General features: G+C 27.1%; 1 protein-coding gene across 2 annotated transcripts; it reads right to left on the bottom strand.

The window, feature by feature from the left end:
• Nucleotides 1–770: 770 nt before the first annotated feature.
• On the bottom strand, nt 771–13,799 carry LOC132931823 (synapsin). 2 transcript variants are annotated; one of them, XM_060997855.1, is made up of 10 exons: nt 13,642–13,799; nt 13,440–13,562; nt 9,246–9,574; nt 5,364–5,448; nt 5,019–5,307; nt 4,478–4,582; nt 4,196–4,401; nt 3,865–4,129; nt 2,407–2,497; nt 771–2,317 (listed from the first exon to the last, which is right to left on the bottom strand). In XM_060997855.1, exons 3-10 carry the CDS (start codon nt 9,523–9,525, stop codon nt 2,127–2,129), a joined length of 1,512 nt encoding a protein of 503 aa, XP_060853838.1. In that variant the 5' UTR covers nt 9,526–9,574; nt 13,440–13,562; nt 13,642–13,799; the 3' UTR covers nt 771–2,126. The 2 variants fall into 2 exon arrangements, with proteins under 2 accessions (XP_060853838.1, XP_060853839.1); XM_060997856.1 differs by having other exon boundaries at nt 13,440–13,582; nt 13,642–13,787.
• Nucleotides 13,800–25,023: the final 11,224 nt, after the last annotated feature.

Below are 25,023 nucleotides of genomic sequence, written 5' to 3'. Positions count from 1 at the left end.
TGTAGTATTTGATTATTTTTTAAGCTTTAACGACTCAATTGTTTAAGTAGGTGTATCTTAGTACAATTCTAAACTGTAATAGATTTTCTATACTATAAACTGTTAAACTGTTTAACGAGTGTCATATGACGGCGATGAAGTATTTCAACGTATTTATAGATACTTTTAATAATAAAAACATACTTTTATATAAATCAAAATATTAAATAAATGGCCTATTTAAAATTTGAATTTATAATTTCCCTATAATACAGTAGCTTTTATAGCGATTTGAAAAATTCATTAGTTTTAAATGTCCATCGATCGTTTAAATAACTCAGCCAACATTTTGGAGTCATCTAAAAAAAATAATTAAATTGCTCGTGGTTTATTCGGCATTATTTATTTAATATTATAAATCATTATGATAGTTATATTAGTTTTGAAACTAAGTATTTGATTAAAAAATAATTCCATCATTAAAGAATAATATTAATTATCGTAACAGTTAATTGATGAATAACAATGGACATGCTTAAGAAATAACATTATCTTACATTTGTGACTACTAGCATGTTGCATAATGTACTTTAAAATGTTGTAGACATCACACAAATAAAATAAATTCATAATGTTTCTTCCTAAAGATGTAGTAACTGATTTTTATAATTGGTAAACTATGTAGATAAATGTATAATACACATATAAATATTGAATATTTTTCAGATCTGTAAATACCACCAGTAATGTTGTGCTTAGATAATGCGTTTAATTCAAAACAATTTTATAAATATTAAATAAGAAATAAAAATTATTTATTTTCCAAAAAATTTACAGGATTATTATATTTATGTTACAAAATATTAGTTTAGAAATCATACAATATATTATTAACACTTGTGTATTCCTTCAAAGTATATTTTGACGTAACATTGCAATGATACTATGAACAAATGCAGGATAAAACGTATTTAATGTATGCCGAGGTCGTCGATGTCAATTAAAAAAAAAAAACAAAGTTAAACTTACTACAATAATAATTTCCTTTAATTTTTCCATTAACTTTATCAAGAATAAATAATTAATATTTGTAAAAAATCGAGTTTAATTAAATAACAAAGAGTAATAATAATGATTAACCATTAAAGTAATAATTATCATAAAATATTGTATCAAATAACTATTTAAAAAAAAATTAGTCTACTTGGTTTTATTCATTCCGTAAGTGTGTTTTTATATAATACACACAACGTGTAATTTTGGCAAATTATTGATATAAAATGCCATAAAATAATATGTTTTTATGATTAAAATGTTTAAAATTATTGTTGTTTCATTCGATTGGTGTCAATTAAAACTTAATAACTAATACAAACAAGTCAAAAACGTTCTAAGCTTTCTTACTATTATTTGGTCTATATATTTCCTATAGGAAAGAGTTAAAAATATAATTATATAATTGTAAAGCCATGAGAAAGGTTGTATAATATAACTATATCAATTTAATCATATTGTTATGTATTAATATGTCTATTCTATTACGTTTAATATTAATATAACATATCATATTATATTGCTTTAATCGATCACACGATATTGAGTTTAACCATGGTTAATGATTATGACTGTTTTAAAATTAATTAATTTATAGCATGTATTATAATATAATATATATATATATATATAATAGATAGTATAGAGTAAGTATTAATAAGTTTATGTTTAATGATAAGGTAATTCAAAAACAGTCAAATTAATAGAAAGGCGGTAAAACATTTTTTTCTAAAACAAATTAGCATAAGCCTAATTGGTTGCAATTAAACAATAAAAACTTAACAGGTTTTCTCTATGTAACTCGAATAATATCGAAATAATAATATATTCAGTGGATTCATTTTTTGATCCCGTTGCATATTTTATTATAATGAACATCTAGTGCGTACGATTTTTGTTTAACCGTTTAAATTTACTATTCTAGCTTATATATTTTTTTTAATTCCATTAAATCAACAGTTTATCAACCGGTTAATGTTAAAAGGCATAAATTATGAGAGTTGTAAACACACAATATGCTAAAAGTATGTTTTCTTTTTCTCCAGTATTTTTTTTGTCAGTTTTCCAGTATTGTCGTTCTGGCGAGTCCGTGTTTACATTTCACCAAAGATTCCAGCAAATGTTTTCCTCAAATTTTTCATCGTGTCTTCGGTGTCATCCAACTGTCCTTTGTTTTGCTGCACCGGGACTGGAGCCGGAGCTGAAATGATGGAACCTTGACGGCTTAGATTTGCTTTCACTGGTTGACTAGACTGATGGCTGCTGGTGACGCTACTCTCTGAAACTGAGAATTTCAGATTTCAAGTTATAAATTCCTTAACCAGATATTTTATTTGATATTTTAACTAAACAGCATAAGTTAGCTATTCTTACCCAAAGAGTCTCGTCTCGCCGGAATAGCTGGTGGTTCTTCTTCTTGTGTTTGGGCGACTGCTTGAATACCCATATTTGCCAAAACTTGTGTCTAGATACAAAACATTTTATATTAATACGCGTTTAGTATTTAAATGTACGACAAATTTACCAAGTAATCAATTTATATTGATCTATCGGATGGTAAATGCGTTATAATTATCTTAGCGTAGAACCAAATTTATATTGTGGCATAATATTCGAGTGAATTGATACGCTATACATTTTTAAAGTAAGGATATTATTTACAGTTTCGTAAATTTTTAAGGGTGTTTTGAGCAATCTTAAATTTTAATATTTTACATACAATATAAGATTATGTATTAGGTAGAAATATAGGTTACAAGTAAAGCATGGATTTTACTTATTTTTAAAAATTGTAAATTAGTGTACATTAATTTATTCACAGCATTACTATCTTCAAATTATATCTTGAACTTTTTAAATTTTTCTACTTAATACAATTTTATTTTATATCGTTTTTTAAAATTATATTTTAATTCAATACAATACATTTTGAATTTCATAAAAATATGCAATAATTAATAAATATGCAGAAATATGCAAAAAAAAAAAAAAATTGGCCAGTAACTTCAAACTAAGATTTGTAATAATTACTAATAAAAATCCAAATATATTAAAATAAAAAAATATGCATATGCATATTTTTTTAGAATGTCTTACACGTTGCTTTCCAAGCTACACGTGTGTTTCAGATACTCCATGTTATAAATAAAAATTATTTTTGGAATATTTTTTTAATTTTATCAGATTTTATACTTTACAGAGCTTTTTTGATGTTTTTAATGTATTTTTTAAATTGTTTAGGACATTTTTGACCTATTTTTCGTATTATGACTAAACAAATTGACTTCATTGAAATACGAATACTACATAATACTACTTAATATAAATTATTTTTATTTTGAACATCAGGTAAATTGGTTTTAAATTAGTCAAGGCTGAAATTCTAAATTGCTCTTATTGTACAGTGTTATGTAAATGTAATTTAATTGTTACTCTTTTTTTTATATTATATTTGTTTTATATAATAATTTGAATTTATTGAATAAATAATGCATTTTTTGAAAGGGCATTTTTCTATATCTTTAAGAGCATTTATATCCAAGTCCTAGTTATAACTCACTTTATAATTACAATATCTATAAAAGTCTACGAGATATCGCGGTGGTGGATAATATTCGTGCAATTTACTTTTATATTAACTAATATATCAAATAACGCTAATATTAATGTTAAAATAGAAATCGGTTCTTTCTAATGCAAATTTTCCATGTTTTAAATTTTTAAAACAGAAACAACACGTCAATTTGGATTTTATGTCCTCTTAAATGTTTTAAATATATATATTACTAGGAATTTAATATACTATTATTAATTAAAGTAATTTTTAAATACTTCTAATTTTTCCATGATCAAATCGAAAATATGTTTCCTATCTTCTTCTTGCTGATTTCCCAATAAAGATAATGCAGAGTCGTTGACGCCAATGATTTGTTCTATTCCGTCTTTAGAGACAACTACCTCCAATGACAAAATGTCCAAACCACCAAAAAGTTCTGCCACAGAATCCAACCAAAATTTATATCTTTCTAGAACTTCTGTTTCTTCCAACATTGCCGACCCAACGCACGATTTCCAATTGCCTGAAACGCTTTTACGCCTGAAAAGTAATTTCAAAATTAATTAGTGAATCAGTGCCGTCCGATCAAAAAGATTTTCAATTTACATCAACGCTCTATAATGAGGTCCAATTTTAGTTAAATGAAGATCGTATTTGCTATCGACAAAAGGTTCGGTGGTGCAGTACGTTGAAGCAACAGATACAATTGATGTCATATCCTGGAAGTCGGCATTATTGTCGACTTTTATTTTTCCTACGCCTCCGTGGGCATGCCCGACTTTGAGGACCACTGGCAATTGAGTGGCCACAGACTGAAATTAAATTGTATGTGTTATTATATTTTATCTATTGTCACTACATTGAAAAAAAATATATAATTTATTTTACCATTTCACCGGAGCTTGGATAGAAAGTCTGTTCGATCAACGGAAAGTTTTCTTTTCCCAATTTCTTTTGAAGTTGTACCAATTGTCCATACACCCACGGTTTATCCTGAAAATTTTAACAATTTGTCAATTTAAAATTAAACATTTAAAAGTATCACTAATATTATGAGCTTACTTAGTATACAATATGTAAGGGAGGGTATGGTCAAAAATCCACAAATTCAAATACCGTATTTATAAATCTAACTTCAAGGTTTTTATAGGTTTTTTTTCAGAATATAATTAAAAGTAATGAATGAAGGAAGTTCTGATAATTTAACCATACAATATATTAATACTTATTATCATGGTTTTATTTTAATTTTTGTCAACCTTGTCAAATTGTCATGAATAACGCAATAGTTACTAGTATATTAATAAAAAATTGATTATCAAATTATTTTACGAATTCTGACACAAATTGACATAATAATATGTATGAAAATTAACTATATGAGTGATAACAGTATATCACAACTTAACGTTGAAAGAAGTTTGCGCACCTGAAAGTTATACAACGAATGTAGAGAATTGATGCTGGGCACGCCACCTATGTTCAATCCCAACAAGACGTTTCGATAATCCTTGCTGGCATCCCTGACGCTTTGCCGGCACAGGAAGAAGTCCGGTCTGAACGAACGGACCACCCGAGAACCAGACGGCGAAAGCACGGCCATGCTCACCGTGCATCCTCTTTCCGCGCTCGCGGTCACCGTCAAGTCTTTGATGTCCGCCTGTTCGACGTGTATCTCGAAATCGCCAAAGAACCGTTTGCCTCGGAAGTATCTAGACCTAAGTAAAAACCAATAAACGGTCATAAGGAAAAATTAACAAAACAAAAGCCTCACCAATCAAAGTTCTCGTCATCCACCACGAGTAACGTTAACAAACGGTCTTTGTTCACTCGCTGCTGTCTTCGTGTTGCTGCCGCATCTGTTGACAACCCGGTGGGTGAATACGATTAGGTATATTTAGAGAAAAACATAAACAATAATATTATTTATATTTTAAGGGAAACTTTTAGACAACATTGATTGCTGTTAAGAATCATTTTAAATTGACACACGTAAACCGAAAATTGCTTTTTAACACGTTGAACTTTGTTAGTATTATCAGCCCCTAGCCGTGTCGCCGCGCTAAAAATAAGTCGGGTCGATACTATGTGTGGACACCAGCGATCCGCGTGCAGCAACATACTTTATCGTATGTATGTAATTAATAATAATCTATTTTAAATGATAATTAAGAACTACCACAAATGGGAGAAATAATCTTAAAAAAATTATAGCTAATTAAATTATTTCAATTATAATTCAGTAAGTGATAAAAATAATTTTATATTTTTTTAGTCTTTATACTGTATGAACACGCTATATTTATAAATCAGATAATATTTTATATTAAAAGGTTTTATGTTATTAATTTTATGTATTAAATTAATTATATCAAGTAACAATAATAATATAGTATGAATAGTATGTCATTGTTATCGACGTCCGATGACGTCGTCATTTCACCAAAAAAAAAGAAAAATACTAAATAGGTGAACTAATTTTGCGTAAAAAATTATAAGGGATAGATTGAAAAACATAAATATAATTAATTTTATAACAATAATAACATTTTCTTATAAAACTATAAAGTGATATAGTAAAAAATAAAAAAGAAACTGCACAGTCAATGTTTTCCTTTTTATTATAGAAATTTGGTATTTTAAATAGAACAATTTTTACTCATGATAATAATCTCCGCTTTTTCGCGTGAAATTGTTTTAAATAAAAATTGATGAACATGTTGCTTAAACCCTTTATCTTGACTACCGAACAAACGCATATTTATAAACATTTTACACGACATATTATATACATACCAATAATTTAATAATTATGTGAGTGCCGCATTGTTTATTTTATACCTGAAGGGAATAAATTGAATCTAATTGTGGGGTAAGTATGTATAGTTTATTGTTTTTATTTGAAGAAATATATGTGATTTAGGTGTTTAAAATCGTGATTCCATCATTATGGTTTTAATTAAAAATGTATCACTGATCAATAAACTAGTAGGTACTACTAAAATTTAACAAAAAACATATTTTAGCAGAATATTAATATTAATATTAATTTGACAATTTTCCTTGATCATTTTTAATTATAATATATTATGTTTACATACGTAAATTAATCATATTAAAATGTTTATTACCAAAAGAAAAAGAAATTCAAACAAATGTGGAATACCTATCATTTTTATTATTACTTTTATTATTTTTAATTCAAATTAATAACCGTGTTATCTGAAGTAAAACCAGCTGTGTGTTTTTAATATTAAGAAAATTCACGATTAAAGCTCTGTTTTATAATCTGTCAATTATTTATAGTTTATTTAAACGTTAAAGAACACGTATTAATTGATTCATAAAAATGGTTTTATTACAGTTTATCTATGAAACAATAACGAGTGACACGAATTTAATGAACATTAAAAATAAACCCTTTTATTAATAATTATTTAAATACGATTTATAGGCCCTGTGTTATTTGTTATCAAAATATTCCGCGTAGGTTATTCAATTACGCACGGGATTTAATACCACGGATTGAATAGAAAGAAAACTATTATTTGAAAGCATTTCGAAAATGGTCTTGTGTATAGATAAGGCGTTAAAATGTATTATAACTTATAAGTGATTATGGCATCACGTACTCGCTCTCGCAATAATTTAATGTAATAATTTCTGACAGGGCTTTAACACACAACAGCCTAATGTACTTTAATATTGTCTAGAATAGAATAGAATATTATTTCGTTTATCTCGCATTATAATGTTATATATTCAATAACGTTACATAAAATCGATAATCTCGATAGTCTTCAAAACGGACGATTGACATTATTATTTATTGTATTAAAACGAACTGTTTCGTGAAAACGTCCTTAACACTAAATGCTATTAATGTACTCGCTCGCTAAATGTATTTTGTGATATCGATTTGTCTAGAACAAAACGAAGTGTAAGAACGTTATTTAACTTAACGTATAACTAATTGAATTATTAGTCAACCACTTGACAACGATACATCTTATAGTGACTATAATCCTATTCGTTTTCCAATGGTATTGTGTTTTTTTTTTGTTTGTACTATCTGGACAAGGGTCAAGATGTAACCGTATTAAATATACCCTTGTCATCCGTATAGTAGGTATTATATAAAACATGTACGACGACGTTCGTAATGTATTATTATTATTATTACTATACAAACACTTCTAGTATTCACTGCAGTGTGAAACGCCGACCGCGAGAATGCTTGCAGCGGGCAGATCGCTATATAATTCATTCTACAGTATAATTGTATGAGGTATTTCGACCTTATTGTGAGTTAGGGTAAAAATTTTAGGACAAAATGTATTAAAGTCAATGTATTACGGATACCTAATTACCAACCATAGAAGTAGTAGCAGCTTACATATTATTATTTTAGAGACTGAGACAACGGTAGTGTAGCCCAGAGATAGTTTTTGATGTTTTAGTATAATTAATAATACCACAAAAGGTAATCAGTGCTGAAAAGTTAATAAATAGGAGTTAAATTATAGACAAAGATAAACGAAAAAAAAAACTTTCAATAATATATACAAGCTATTTCAAAATGTAAGTAATAGCCATTTTATCATATACAAAATTATAATAGAGAAAAATATTTAATACAAGTGTTTTTATTTAGAAATGTCTAAAATGACTAGTATTTATTTTATTTTTCTTACAATATTTTATGGGAGTTTTGAAAGTAAACTTTGGAAATTAAAATTGAAACTTAAATTTTTTTACAACCATAATGTAAAGAATTTATAAATAGTTATAATTATTTAAAGTTAATGTGAACATAGTTGTAGATGAACCTTTGACGGGGTATCCCCATACTACTCCAACCATTCCATTCCGTTCACTTAAACTTTAAATACTTATAACTCCTATACTTCTCGTCCTTATTTAGATTTGTACATATCAAAATACTTTTAAAAATGCTTTATATTATGATTGTAAAATAAGTTTAAATTTTAATTTTAATTTCCAACGTTTAACCTCTGAACCCCCCTATAAAATATTGTAAAAAAAAATGACTAATCATTTTAGATATTTCTAAATAAAAATACTTTGATAATTTGTATCAAACATTTGATTCTACTATGAATATTTATATAATTAAATGGTTGAAACATACATTTTGAATTACTCTGTAGGCTATATATGAGACCTATAAAACTTCTTTTGATAAAGAAATAATTTGCTCGCTCAGCCCTTTGTTTTGTTAAAATTATGTATTTATTCAAATTACCTACACCTATAATAGTGTTATATTCAATGAGTTAATTGATGACTGTCAGCAGATATCATTTTTGTATTTTATTTTATAAACATAGATAAAGAAATAATTTGAAAAATTCCGATGGATAATTACATTTTTGGCCTTTACAGAAAAACAATATTACACCCACTGAAGGTTGTAGGGTATATTTATTACTAAATCGTTAAATTATATATTGAAAAAACACCATCGTACTTCTGAATTTTTAGGATAAATCATTTTATTTTGGTTAATTTTATAGATATTGGTAAATATTTAAAAAAAATGTGAATACGTTTAACACCCTCCCCCCCCATCAACTTGGCACTATTTAGTATACCTAATATAACAACGCGTGCGGACTATACAAACGATACTCACACTTGATGTCGTTGCTTATCGAACTGGCCTTCTCCTTTGCCGCGTCCGTCAGTGATTGGACGCGCTGCAGTATCGAATCTCTCGTCTTGGCCGGGCTGGTCGGTGCGCTTATCGTTCGGTTGCCTGGCTGCTGCTGTTGCTGGAACTCCAGTCGCATGTCCGCTGCCTCGGACGCAGGCGTGGCGGCTTGCGAACGCGAAGGTTTGGACGCGTACTGCCGCTGTTGAGCTCGTTGTTGCGATTGCGCCCCGGACGCCGGCGGCCGGTCCGTGGGGGCCATCGAGGGGTCGGCATCGTCAGCTTCCGAAGACAGGTCTCCGGAAGAGAACCTGAAAAACACAGACGTGTTCAGAATTCAAGCGACACGGTGCCCGTTTTTTTTATCGTCTCCAAATCTATTTGTTGCATACGGAAAAAAATTATTGGTTGAACCAGGTTAGGTTGACTACTAACCTGGTTCAACCGAATTTTTCGGTTGCGCCCGTGACTATAATATGGTATAAATATAGAAAATTATAAGCCTGTTGTAGTTTGATTAACAATACTACGTTTAACAACATGTTTTATACAACTCTAACATCACATATTGACAGCAATTACGGTTTTTTATGTAATAGCTATTAATTTCTAGTTGCGAGCAACTATTTTGTTAAAATCTATTCAATTATTTTTTTTTCCGTATGTTTTTTTCGTTACTGGATTTTTTTTTTTTATTATTATAGGTAATTTTAATATGCATGTAGATTATTTCATGTGTTAGTATAACCCTAAATAATCTGTTTTCGATTGACAAGGAGGGGGAGGGTCACGAACATTACGGCGGCTCGAGAAAATCGTGTGACCCAATGGCCGGAGGAAAAAAATCGATAGAAACATATTTATTTATTTATTTTCTATTAAATTGGTGGTGTCCTTTAAATACAATAATAAGATACATAGGATATAATTAACAGTAGATATATAGTTAAATTATTAATGATAAATATGATAAAAATCGATAAATTGATTAAAAATAGTTGAGAGGTGTCTTCATTTTCGAACGATATTAAACGTCTCATTAGTTCGCTTTTAATATAGACATTGGTGCGTGGGTAGAATATTGAGGAACTTTCAAATTAATAAGTGATGTGATAGGAGAGTCTATATAGCGTTGGATAACAGACCACTTAGTGGAATATTCGTATACGGTCCACTAAAAATCTTTAAGACTGCAGAGACGTAATCAAGTGGAGAATATTGAATGCTTAAAATAAAACTTGCATACCTCTATAATTTGCGGTGGAATCTTCCAGGTTTCATTTAGCTCAATTTTTTATCCGTTTATTTTATTTTGTTATTGTGTAAAGGATAATAATATTATATTTAATAAAAACTTATGCATGACAGTGTAGTAGTACTTCGGTGCTAGTACGATTTTAGTCGTAACATCTAAGACATCACCCTCAACAGACAAATATGCTTTATGTGTATCATATTTTAAACACAATATTTTATCGCACGCTATATGAATATCATATTATAATGTGACAGTGGGATGGTATTTTCGCTATGAGGACAAAAACATTACGTATTATGATTTATGGATGTACAGAGAAACGTCATCTTATAATCTGGAAAAGTCGAACACGCCAGTACAATAGTATGTAGCACGTAATAAATTACTAAACATTAGTCATTAATGCCTTGTTGCTTCCCGTTATTACAGATTATGAAATCTGGAATTTATGCGTCGAGGTCCTGTAATAATTTTCTTATCTACGCTAATGTATAATAACGATTAATTTTTCGTTTAATCACCAAATCTGTCGTGACATTTATAAATACATAAAAATTTGACTAAAAAGTTGGACGAGTAATGTACAGTGTACACGTGCAATAATTTACGTTTTTTAAAACATAGCTAATTGTTTTAAATTTATCTTTTTTTATCACTGTATTATGTATATTTTAGTTCTGACGTTAATTAGACGTAGTGATGTAGTGACGTTTCGTAACTCCCATGCCATTAGCATACTCAAAAGTTATTTATGAATATCACACTATAAATTATATGGTAGGTATAGGTTTAGTACCAATTTATAGATATTCATATGGCGTTGTACGGCTTCGTTTGGTATTTATGCGTTAATAAATATTATATTCTCATAGCTCGACTTTAGTTCGAATTTCAAATACACGTTAAAGATAATTTATTTGCATAATTCTAAATATTCTGAATACTTGATCGTTTTCTAAAAATATATTCTATACACGTATATTTTTTTTTTTTATTATTATTATATTAATAAAACACTAACTTAACTTATAAAATATATATTTAATATGTATAATATTGATTTATCCTATTATATAGTACATTATTTATTATATTATATTGTATACTTATGTCCTATATAGTGTGCATTGTTTGGCTTAAGGAATAATAAATATAGTTATAAAACAGTCTTTGAGAAATTTTAAAAATTATTGATATAGTGACCAGTACTATATTATTTTTAAATTATAATAATGAATTAAAATAGAAATAGTTAAATAACAAAAATACTATTTTATTATATTAATATTCATTGTCTTTAAAATTAAATTAAAGCTCATAAAAACATTATAAAATACAAAATTAATATAATTTTCAAATATTTTATTAATGTTTGGTAAAATATTAACTATATATATTTTGTACAATGAACCAGCGCCCTTAGTTTTATTTTAAATTTATACTTTTTATTGGGCACTAGTCCAAATTGTTCTTACGTTCATTCACTTTAATTTTTCCAATCATCATAATGTAATATGAATGTGGTTGTGACTTCCACGAATACTTCTAACCAGCTTTTTGAATAAAAACGGTTTAAATAATAAATTAAAGGCTTTTAGACTATGCAAATAAAATCCTAGTAATTAATTAGTTTATTAATTTTTTTCATAAACATTACGTATTAACAGCAATGCGTATTTCACACGCATGTAGTGAAATAATTACTATATTAACGAAAAAAAATATTATCTTTTCCTCCCATAAAGTTATATTAATATAAAATGTTAATTTTTGATATAATTTTTTTCTCGTCGATAAATGATGCTCCAAAAATATAGATGGTCTATGTACGGAATGGGTGGGACAAATTACAAAAAAAAACCACAGTCGACTCGCCCATACGAGATTTACAAAACGCTGTTAAGATTTACGCTGGTAAATTTATACTAATCTATCTCTGACCGATACACAGATTAATAGATGCAGTGTTAAATAATTCCCGAAACGTGAGAGAATCAATTTAAATCTTAAATCTCATTACACGCACCCCATCGTAATAAATTTCGGTACTAAGACTATACGTAAATTAATTTCGTAAGCGGCTGTACAATAATGGGTCTGTACATATAGATACTGTTTTAAATGGTTTAAATTCGTGATTACGTTGAAATGGAACAATGGCAGCTAGTAACTACGGCAAAAACCAAAAAATGATTGTACTGCGTTGGATTTGAACATATATTATTCAAACAATGTATCCTTTGTTGAATTTCAGAATCAACCTTTGGGTGTCAACGAACCGTTGGAAAAACAAAATAAAACGAAAACAAAAATACGATAGTGGGTATTAACATAAAATCGTGAACAATATGACATTACATACAATATTGCTTTTAAATAATTACTTAGGAAAAATTATTTATTATACAGGTTTGATTTAAAATGTAATTATTTCGTGAACTCGTGTATTGTATTGTTGCGTTTTAACATGTTATCGTGTTATTGTTGTATAGACGGGGTTAGGCGTTTGGGATTTTTAACTTGTATATAACATTGTTATAATATACCAGTGAGTAAACCCAATACCCACGAACAAAGCTTTTATTAAAATCGGATGATATGTATAGGTAAATCATAGACATTTCAATTAAAAAACCAGTCAATAGTCTACAATCTAGAAATATAAACATAATTTCACAATAAAAACAAATAATATTTTGCATACGTTTTTTTTTTAAATTGGCATTGTTATTTATGTAGCTTTTACTACAACACTAGGACACTAAGAAGATGTAGTCATATTTAACATCAACATTTTTATTTATAATATGAAAAAAAAAATGAAACTACACAAGCTTTATTTAATCTATAACTAAAATGTAATATTTTATCATAACTACAATTTAAAAGTTACAATGCGATATTTGCTAAAAAATTACCTTCGTTTCAAATAATTGACATTGGTGGTGAAAGATTGTTTGAACGTTGAGAATGGAATTTTGACTGATTATTTGAACACGGGTTTGTATGAAAAGAGAGCTAAGTGCGCTCTCGTAAACAAACTGAAATCGAAAGGGATTATCTGGTAAGTATAAAAATAATAATATTAATTATAATTAACTACATTTGAAATTTTTTTACCTTGCTATATTTGTGGTATTTAGTTTTTAGTTTTTTTTTTTTAGGGTATAGGGAAAAATTTCGGACGTGCAAAACTCTCGTATATAAATAGGCGTCGACTGCACTTACACGCGTTTTTCACTCTGTCGGCGGTGGTAGCCGATCGATAGCTCCACCGACAGATGCGACGTGCCCACTGTGCGACCGTTAACCCCTGGTGGCGATTTTCCGAACGATTATGCGGAATACGGGCGAAACAGTGAACGCAGTACATGCACATTACACAGTGCGTACTGTACGTAGTCCCAGGGACGGCGTACAGAGGGTGACTTCGGGAAAATCTATACAGCCGCAGGGAAATCGAATGGCCGCTATAATATAAGACGAGGTGGGTGCGTGTGCCGTTGGCGGAAAACCAAAAGCGGAGTGGATGGGGCCCCGATTTCGTGCTTAAATGACCTACATATATATGTATATAAGGCGGAAAAATAAAAATAAAAACCAGAGTGAAACGATGGCGACCCTCAATCTCTCTATAACTTCAAACATACACGCCCATAACACTTATGTATACAATATACGGGCAAATTCTTTTGTAGCGTACTGCTATACGTATAGCTAAACTAAACAGAATTTTAATTTTCTGACTCAAAAAACTGTAGCGAATTATTTATTACCGTTGAACATTTGTCCAAAATCGGTACGAAATAATGCAATTAATGTGGAATCGATTGTTAACAACCTGGTGCCATAGATACGCGAAGTTGGCATCCCGAATTTTATTAGTTTCTGCCATTGTAAAAAAATGTTTGCAAAATAATGACACTGATTTGAAAATGATCGGAAAAATCGGACAACCAACTTCATGTACCGAGTGATATCTAAGTAAATATTTTAAGGGATTTTTAATTTGTCTTTTTTAATTTTCTATGAAATGTAGTACCTAATAAGATTAATGTGCATAATAATTTAAGAAAAATGCAAAACAGTTGATATATTTTTATATTAGCATATTTAAAAATTAATTCTTATGATTTTTCCCAGATCACATGCAACGATAAAACAATCTGCACCCTTTCTCGTACATAGAATCTATAAAGTCACTGACGGATTCCAAGCCTGACGAAACGCCCTTTGCGTGCAGACGAAAAAGTGGCTCAAAACACCCTTTTATATTATATTCTTATCGTGATTTCTAGAATTTTTTTACACTCACTTATTTTCTAGGTTCTAGCTAGCTATAATAGCTTCTCTGTGATGTGATAATAATTCTATTTTATTGAGCTTAAATACTGCTGGACAATGATATTGTGATCGTCTCCTTACGGCAATTAGATTATTAAGATTATTTTACTTCAATACAGAGGTTAACTTCAATACAAAATTATTGATTTTTTAATTTTTTATATTAATTAGCCTAAATATCATATTTTAATAACTTAATAACTTGTTTCCCTGTTGGTTTGAATATAAAAAAAATGTATGAATAAGTACGTTAATTCAAAACATATTCAATTTATAGTTTAGTTGAAAAATATTTTATATTTATTTTTATTAAATATACGGGATAAACCCTTTTGAACATATATATACATTAAATTTGAAACTATAAAATATATACATACATTAATTATATAAACAATGACAAAAATTGTCTAATAGTTAGAAGCTAGAAGGTTATTAACTTATAATATAATATTATTATTATAAACATAATGATATTTTAAATACATTTAGATAACTTATACTAAAATAAATTAATTAAGTAGCAATATATCTATACAATAATTAATAGGTCAATAGACCTTCATCTCGTCCATAATCATTTTTCGTATGCAATAATGTATTATTGAATTCTAATGTAACACATCAATAACACTGACCTACTCAATGACAAGTACCTAACACTCAAACACTACTGTACAACAGAGCAGTTCTACCCTCTTTACATATTTAAAAAAATTAATTTATCATTTATAACTATGTTAACATAGAACTTTACATTCTTAAATATACCTGTATGGGCTGTATGCATTATGGTTATATTAAATATTTACCTTCGTAATTCTATGATGTAAGAACTTTGATCGTTCGCAACTTCATAAAAATCAAAAGACACGTATTATAGGTGGCTTCAGAAGTTGTTCACGAAACCATAAAATTGAAAAGTAAGACACTTAATAAACTTAAAAAAAAAAAATCAAGAATTTCTTTGATTACATAATATGGCGTTGTATTCCGGTCTCCGGAGGTAATATATTAATAGTTATAACTATTTAACAATATCTATAGAATAACTAATACAATACGAGTATGTGTGCAATCACCATGCTTCGGTCGGCAGAAAAGGATTTAATTATGTATATTTTCCAAGGCTAAGACAGTTTTCGAAGATAATAATTTGAACGTAGCATTATAATTTTACCGGTCATCGGTGGCGTCCTCTAAAATCATGCGATAGGTGTCATCGGTCTTTTTTGAACAAACTATACAAAATGATAAATTTCGGTCTAAAATGGATCGCATATTTTAATTAATATTTGTTAAGCCAGCAAAATATGTTTACAATATTATGGAATACACTTCTACATAAATTAAATATTTTTGCATTTTATTGTTATATATTTTAAGAACTTAGGTTAGGTAATGGCATCGGTTATTTCGAGATAATCTGTTAAATTAATAAACAGTGTTATATCGTGTAGGTATATGATATAAAATTAGAACAAAACACAAATAAACTACTCTATACAGGAAAATACAGGTAGGAGAAAAGATATTGAAGTCAACGAGAATATAAGTTGATCCAAATATATATTATTCAGAGCAGAAAAAAAATTGACGGTCGAAAAGGTTGAAACCACTGATGACAGGTTAAAATAACACTTTTGGTAGTTTAACTCGTTAAATAAACGCGGAAAGCTGCATGGCAACTTCATATTACAAGACTCGATGTTAACGAACAGGCATTTTTTTTTCGTTCTCACGCTAAACCGAGAGTTATTATACGAACAGGACAGTAACACGAGAGCTTATGGTTCTTTATTTATTACACGCGTTTTATACGTGCTTATACGCAGAGATGCCATGCTCAAAATCCTATAATGTTCGTGTGAACATAATCGTTGCAACAAACTTTTCTGGGAAAAATACACGTCCATAAATTTTAATCGTATAATTTAGCCCAGAAAATAAAAAATAACGTATGATATAACATTTTTTTGAAAAAAATAAAGTAATATAATGGTAAGCCACGTGCTATAAATTGAATGACAAAGAAATTGGACTTAACATCGTACAGAATCAAAATTTCTGAACTACCAAGAAATTATACAGAATTAATGAATACCTGTTTATCATGTTATTACATAAGAAGTTTTCTGAGAAAATAAAATGTGTGTTTAATTTATAATATCACACACGAATTCACACTTCAAATAACTATCTATTATCCAATATAATATCATGTAATATCGCGCTTACAAATAGCTATAGAATATTAATGTACCACTGCGATATACAACTTAAATTAATAATTCACAATATTACTAAAATCGTAACGAACGGATAAAGTATAATAGTATGATTGTAGTAGAATAAAAATACAAATAAAAAAGGAACTCAAGTATAGAGTTAGTGGTAGTGGGGCAGTTTTATTATATGGGTTTGGGGGGGGGGGGGGCGCCCATGTGAAATAATTCCACTTCTGTATTGTATTCAGTATTTAAAATGATGTATTTATATGTAAACGTTATGTGGATATATTATTTTAATTAACCTAAGTACTTTGGTTGTACTTGGTATTTTTCAATATAATTTAAAACTATATTTCATGATTATTCTTTTTTATGAGAATAGTTGAATAGTTATGAAAATTATTTGTATAAGGACACCGTGCCAAAGACAGCTGTTATCATTCTAAAAGCTTTGGGAAAATTCGTTTTACAATAAATTATATTATATTATTTTTAAATTTTAAATATTATATCAAATTGGAAATTTATTTTACGACTAATTTAAATACAGTTTAGCGTTTAGAAAAAAATAATATTATCTATACAGATAAGTAAGATTATACTGTTGTATTATAAGAAATTAAAGGATATTGGACTCATAATGACAGTTTAGGAACATACATATTTACTTTTAACAAAATAACACACCAGATATACAAAAAGAAAAATCAAACTCATCATAATGAGATAAATACGAAAAATACCAACGGTAAAAAAAAGAAAAATACTAATTTAAATTTATTCAATAGATCCCTGTGGGCGTATAATTTATGATAATTCTTATAGTCTGATGATTGTTGTTTGAACTAAGAGTGGGAGTGAATCGTTATGTTTCCAATAGAAGGTGGTTGATTTTATTTCTCTGAGTTGATTATTTCTTATTAGTCTCCGTTTTTTTTTTCGGGGCATACGTGTATGATCATTAGGTACATAGTGTAATTATATTGGAATAAATTATCGTTTTATTTATTACACTCTACGCACTTCCAAATAATTTTATTTCAGTTTGTCTTTATTTTCTATAACTAATAAAATTAAACGAGTAATTTTCTATTTTTTTTTTGTGTTTTGTGTTTTGTATACTTAAATGATATTATTTCTAGAGTAACAGCGACAGTGAGTTTCTACTGTAGTTGTAGTTTATACAATGTTGATTACGGCCAGCCATGGCCTGGATTCAATTCTCATAGGTACCTGCAGTGCTCTAATCCAATAAAATCCTACTAACGACTAAATGAAAATAGGAACTCTGAGCTACATCAGCAACCGTAGTAATATTATACGAATGAAAGTTTTGTTTTGGCGACTTATTTATCATGACGTTTTTACCAGGACATTTTAACTGTGAAATTTTGACGGGGTACCCATATAATATGATGTGTTTCACGGCCTGGTGTAAATTAATATTTATTATAACTTAAGTGCTATATACAATGGAATTATAAATATTATATTATATCAGTATTTATTTTATAAGATTAGTTAGTGAAATATCAAGAGTATAAATTCCGAAAAAAAAAAAATTGTATGTGACATTGTTATTTAAAGTGTACGTCACCAACTGTGAAAGTGTCGTTCGAACATGTGCTCTAATATTATTTGAGCACCAAGAAAATACAATTGATTTGAGCGTGATGGATAAATTGGACGAGTGAAATTTGTATCGTTTAAAAGGTAGTTTCATATATTCGTGATAATTTGCTTTTTAATTTAACATCCATAAGTCTGTTGTATAAGTTAAATATCTGAAAATTCTACAATAATAATAATGATAATAATAATATGAATTATGCAGTGTTCTCACTGTTTTGCAGTCTTTACGGTCTGATATCGATTTAATATTCAAATATTTGTACAGATACGATTTAAATTTTCGTCTTACATATTTTTAAAATACACTCAAATATTCATAATACAATATAACTATATTCTAAAACGTACTCCGCCTATTCGAGCGAATATATAATTTCTTTTGATTTCCTGTTTTTTCTCCTAAATCATATTTTTCTCAAACAAAATGTCATGCATACGATTTATTGTTCGTACAAACACGTAACAATATTATACATGTATGTTTATATCGTAATAATTGTGTCAGCAACAAAGACGCTTTGAAAATACGATGAAAAAAATGCATCAATTCATCATTTCCACTCCCGACTTCGAATAAAATAGTGAGTACGGGTTTGCGTAATGTTTAAAGTTGATGGTAAAATTACAATAATACGATATCTGGAGAATAGAAGCTACGACGACGCAAAGAGTTCTTCGGCTAACTTGATAATTCAGGACGCAACAGATGCCTGACGTTCCCACGTATATATTAAATAGTTATATATAATATATATGTATAATAGTCTGCGACAAAAATCATGAATGATTGATCGAGCAACTCCGAGACAGAATTATTCAACGAAATCCGTAAATTCCGCTGTACTGTATTAACGAATCAAGTTTCTCGTCTTCCCGTGTATACCTACGCGTCCACCAAAATTGATTTTTTTTTCCGTAAAATATTTTGACTATATGACATCGGTATTAATAGAACAATGATTTTCTCTAACTTCATTCGTATTCTTATTCTTTTTTTTTTATTAATAAATTGATTTAATTATTTTCATATGGCTTTTAACATATTTAACAACACGTCCAATATATTTTTTCTCATTATAAATTACTATAGGCTTAACCTAATTTAATGCAACTCAAATAAAATCCAATAAACAATCATACTAGGCAAGATGAAAGTTCAAGTTGAATAATCTATTGTACAATAACTTTTTTCAGTTAATTTGAAAATGAATATGTTAATAAAGTTAATATCATGCTTATATGCGTATCATAATAATTAATAATTCATTAATTCATTGTTTATTTTTATTTAATTGCGAAATAATTCGATATAAATAATTAATACATAATATTAGTATGGTAGGAATTGAATAATTAAGTCGAGTAAAATATGTAATCACCAAACACATAATTATTACAACTAGTGTCTAGTATGGAATAATGAGAAATATTAGGATACATTTTTAATAAAATGATTATTTATTATATAGGTATAAAAATAATTATTGTTGCATAAATTGGAAATTAAAAAAAAATTAACTTACTTTAAACGAAGTTAAATTAATATGTTTCTCCATATTAATTTTAAAGTTTTAGACATATAGTTTGTTGTTCTCTAAAGTATATAGCATCTGTTGCCTCAAACGAATTTTTCAGTAACTTTCTTTAAAATTTTAGATATTATATTATTTTCAATGATTTATTTTTTTGAAAAAAAAAAATAACAAAAATAAATCGTAACACAATAGTACTATCATTGTTTTTTTATATAAAACAGACTCTTTAACTCCTATTTTAAAATTTCGAAGCCAATCTTTAGATAGTAATAACAATTTACATGTTTTATTTTATACAAGGTCATAATATTATATTAGAACACTTTGATTTCTATCCTTTAATATTATTCAGCACTTGATCAATCTATAGTCTAATAATACTATCGGAATAATGGATTCCAGCCAGGCCGCCGATCTACTATTGTATGTAACCTTATGTTTTGCAATAATAAATAAGCTCATGTACTTTATACGCTATACTGATTTTAAAGAAGGGTCTGCCCTGTGATGTCCTGTAAATGGATTTCGCGAAGATTTATTTGCATGACTTATTTCCTTATTACATGCGTCCAGGATACATAACGCTCTTCTTTATTGTTTAAATTTATTTATAGGAAAACGATCACAATTGGTCGATCTATTCAATACCAAATTTGAAGCATTATTTTTTTACATCATTTGAGGTAAGTTGATAATCGTAATATATCTAAAAATGTTCTTATTGTCCCCTCTCAATGTGTCCATGCTCACATTGATAGTGTTACTTATTACAAATCATTGAAAGTAGGAATTGGGTTCAAAGCTTCAGTAGAAGAACAACCAGTGAATTCAAATTTTTTCCAGCTCCTTGAAATTCGTGTACTGTGTTCTTATTAGATCTAGAAAACAGTATGGCTTGGTTGTATGAGATCCTCAGACAACTGATATAATTGAACAAAGCAAAAGGGATTAATTAATTAATTTATTTATTTTTTTTATTTTTTATCGTTTGCTGTAAATTGCCTACTTCATTACTACACACTAATGTATTCCGTTTTCGTAGATGATTTTCTTTAGAAAACCGAAAAATATTATGAAATCCCTATTTTCTTCATAAGGTCTTTTGTGGTATTTTAAACTCCCTTTTCAAATTTGAACTTGTAAACTTAAAGATCCCAGCTCAATGTACTAGCTATTCATACAAACTAGTAATTACCCATTTCCTTCTGCACAACCTATAATTACATAAACAAACCTACGAATGAATGTATAATGAGACTTCTCATTAATAATTCGTCATTATTTATTTTGATATTCTTTAATTAATTATTTATACCTTAATATATATTATATTTTCTCTTATTATTATAATATATAATTAGTTTTGTAACAACAGATATAGCATAAATGTATAATTTCATAATTGTTTTTTATTTAAAAAAGTAGCATAAACTTTTACATTTTCTAAACTATAGTTTAGGAAAGTTTATACTGTAGTATAAATTAAAAATTAGATAACTATAATAAAAAATAAACATATTTAATATATATGAATATATGATGTATTACTTTATTAAAATTCAACCAATTTTATACTTAATACAATAAACCGCCACATGTCATGTCATGACCAACATTAAATCTTAAAATCACTTGACAGGAAATTTGAAGTATAATTTTAGTATTATTTTAATTTTACATATACAAAAAAAAAAAAAATCCTTAATATAATATCGTTAAAATCTTTAAAACTTAGTATATAACAAAAAACTATCCCCTTTTTTATAAACACCCAAAATAGTTATAGAATTGAGGGTAATATTTGTAATATTACCTTTTTTTTCATTTATGACTTATTATTATTACGTACCTACTAAAATATTAAAAATTTGTGAAATATTTTTACCAAGAAATAATATAATTTTTTAAAGTTAAACTTATTAAAAATTGTATTTCAAAATAATATATGCTTAAGGAACCATAAGAAAAAAACTCATTTTTACTTGATTTATGTTTAATGATGTCTTTTCTACCGTAAAATTATAATATTGTTAGGCGAGAAAAATTAAAATAATTATTTAGTTATAATAAAAACTCTTATTACCTGTCATAGATAAAGACTAGACAATAGATATTTTATTCAAGTAGATTATAAACATTATAATGTATTAATAAATATAAATACAGTACAGTATGCATTTTAATAAATTGTTATAATTTAACTTAGATTATTAATAATTGATTAAATATTTTTTTTTTCATTTAACTAAAGAAAAAATAACATACCTACATTATAAAGTAATAAATATTAGGTAATATTAGGTCATTTATTTGGTAAGTTGATAACAAATAAGAATAATTCCTAGAGTTTTAGTATTTCAATTTACTTTCTTTAAAACTTTTAAATTTAAAAAAATATATATCTCGATACCATAAATATAAATATAAATTTAAAAATAAAATAGTTTATTTTCCAAGGAAACAAAGTTTTATAAGTATAACATCTGATTGAATGAATATATGCATGTAATATTATAGTGTTACAATTATTATGTTTATAACACTTCTAAAATCTGCCAAGTTAATATGACTTATTGAAAATAGAAAATTAGTGTAAGCTAATATTCAATAAAATATGCTTATACATCTTGAGTATTAAAAAGTTTGTATATTACATTATTCGTAAATGCGCTGAACAGTTATTTTAATTAATGGTATTAAGATTAATTCATAAAAAAAATATATTATACTATTTCTAATATCAAAACTATATAGTTTTATACAGATTATTTTTCATATTATTCACAATAAATATCATTTCTTAGTTTTCTGTTTTTAGTTTTAAATAGTTTTCTTTTTATTTACAGTGATTGGTATTTAAAAGGGTAATATATTTTCATATAAAATACGCAATAATCGTTAGTTATGTTAAAAATTCTATAGTTATAATTTTTTATGAAACAATGTAGGTATAACATATTTTTATATTATTTTAAATAATGCGAAATTTAAATAGAATTATGGATGTTCTACCATCATAATGTATTCAAGTTTCAATTGTCAATAATAACGTAATTAATATATAAGAACTACAAAGAAATTACGTATAACATAAATAATTAAGTTACTATATAAATGTATTACCATCCAGTAAAATTGTGATAAATTTGATTATGGTGTATTAATATTTTAATAACAATATTTTTTTACTTCGCGTATTATTTTTCATACGTTTATTCAATTACTACAGGTATTAATGATTTTAAATTAATAATTATTGAATATTTTTAAAAAATATGAAAGTTTTATTTCAGACGGTAGATTAATTAATTATATAATATGGTTATTTATTGAATTCTTCGTAATAATAATTATAAGAAGATAAATAATTTATTTTCAGAATACAACAATATTTCCGTAAGTACATATAACAAAGGGTAGGTTAGAGAGTAATGCTGTGCTGTACATTATGTATTAAGTAGGTCACTGTTAAAGGTGTGTTAAATTTGAATTCAATGATATATCATTTTATATGAAAAACGATTCTGAGAGAATACGGTCTGTCAGGGTGTCAGAATGCCTTATCAGTTATCACTAAGTATATTAAAGTCATTTATTTTACTTTTAATATTATGGTAGGTTGATATAATTTTTACAAAAACTAATGAATTTTTTATATTATTAATATTTAATTCTTATTTAATAATATGTATTTATAGCATATTATATCAACTTATAAAACTTAGCATTTAATAACGTATTTAACATTTTTAATAATACAATATAACAGAAAAAATATGTTCATAGTATAATTAATAGATAATATATTAAGATAAATAAAACATTTCATTACGTATAGAAAAATTTACAATAATAATGTAATATACGTAAAAGTTTTTATGATCCTAGGAAAGCTTTTCAATTCTAACAAAAAAATTAATATCGTAATTTATCGTTTAAATAAGTAATTTTGTCCAAAGTGGAACTTGAAATGTCTAAAAAAAATAATTGTCTTAAACAATTTTTTTTAGATTTTAAGGTTTCAATATGAACTACGTGTGAAGAATATTGTATTGTGTATTATAATATTTAACGTATATTTGTTGATTTGTTGATTATTATTACGTATTTTGTATTTTTATTTCGTCTTTTTTTTTTGCACAATTTTCTGAATAAATCATGTTGATGAGGTACTATACATATAATCAGCAAACACAATGTAATGAAAAAGGACAAAAAAAAAAGTAAAACTACTTTTTTCAAAAAATTCTGATTACTAGTTTAAGTAATTAGAATTAAAAAAAAATCTCGGTTGAAAGTAAAGTGTTCTAATTATTATAAGTGTACCCTAACCTGTCTACTTGAGATTAATGGAGTACTCGTATTGTAAGTTTTCTAAGTTCCTTGAAAATGCCATTGTTTGTATTTCCAAACCATACTGATTGAAATACCTATCATAAACATAACATTATTTTGTAGTGGTATAGTGAATTTAATCAATTTAAAATAAATATACATATTATGATATAATTTACACCCGGATGAATATTGTATTACAATTATCTATAGCGAAAACGAACGAATAATATTTAAGTACAGATGGTTGATCACGATTAACGAGCTTGTCTGTTATATTTTTTTTTATTATATCTGAAGTATAGTTTTTAAAAACGTCGTTGATAAACTTTATTTGTCTGTTAACGACACACGTATAAAGCTCTTGAAAACAACGTATACACACCACCGAATTGTCTTGGATATTCATCCCCGAATGAAACGAA

This window comes from Rhopalosiphum padi, chromosome 1 (assembly GCF_020882245.1).
Source record: "Rhopalosiphum padi isolate XX-2018 chromosome 1, ASM2088224v1, whole genome shotgun sequence".
NCBI classification, from domain to species: domain Eukaryota; kingdom Metazoa; phylum Arthropoda; class Insecta; order Hemiptera; family Aphididae; genus Rhopalosiphum; species Rhopalosiphum padi.
The sequence above is the reverse complement of the archived record's forward strand: the minus strand, read 5'-3'. Positions and strand labels throughout refer to the sequence as shown.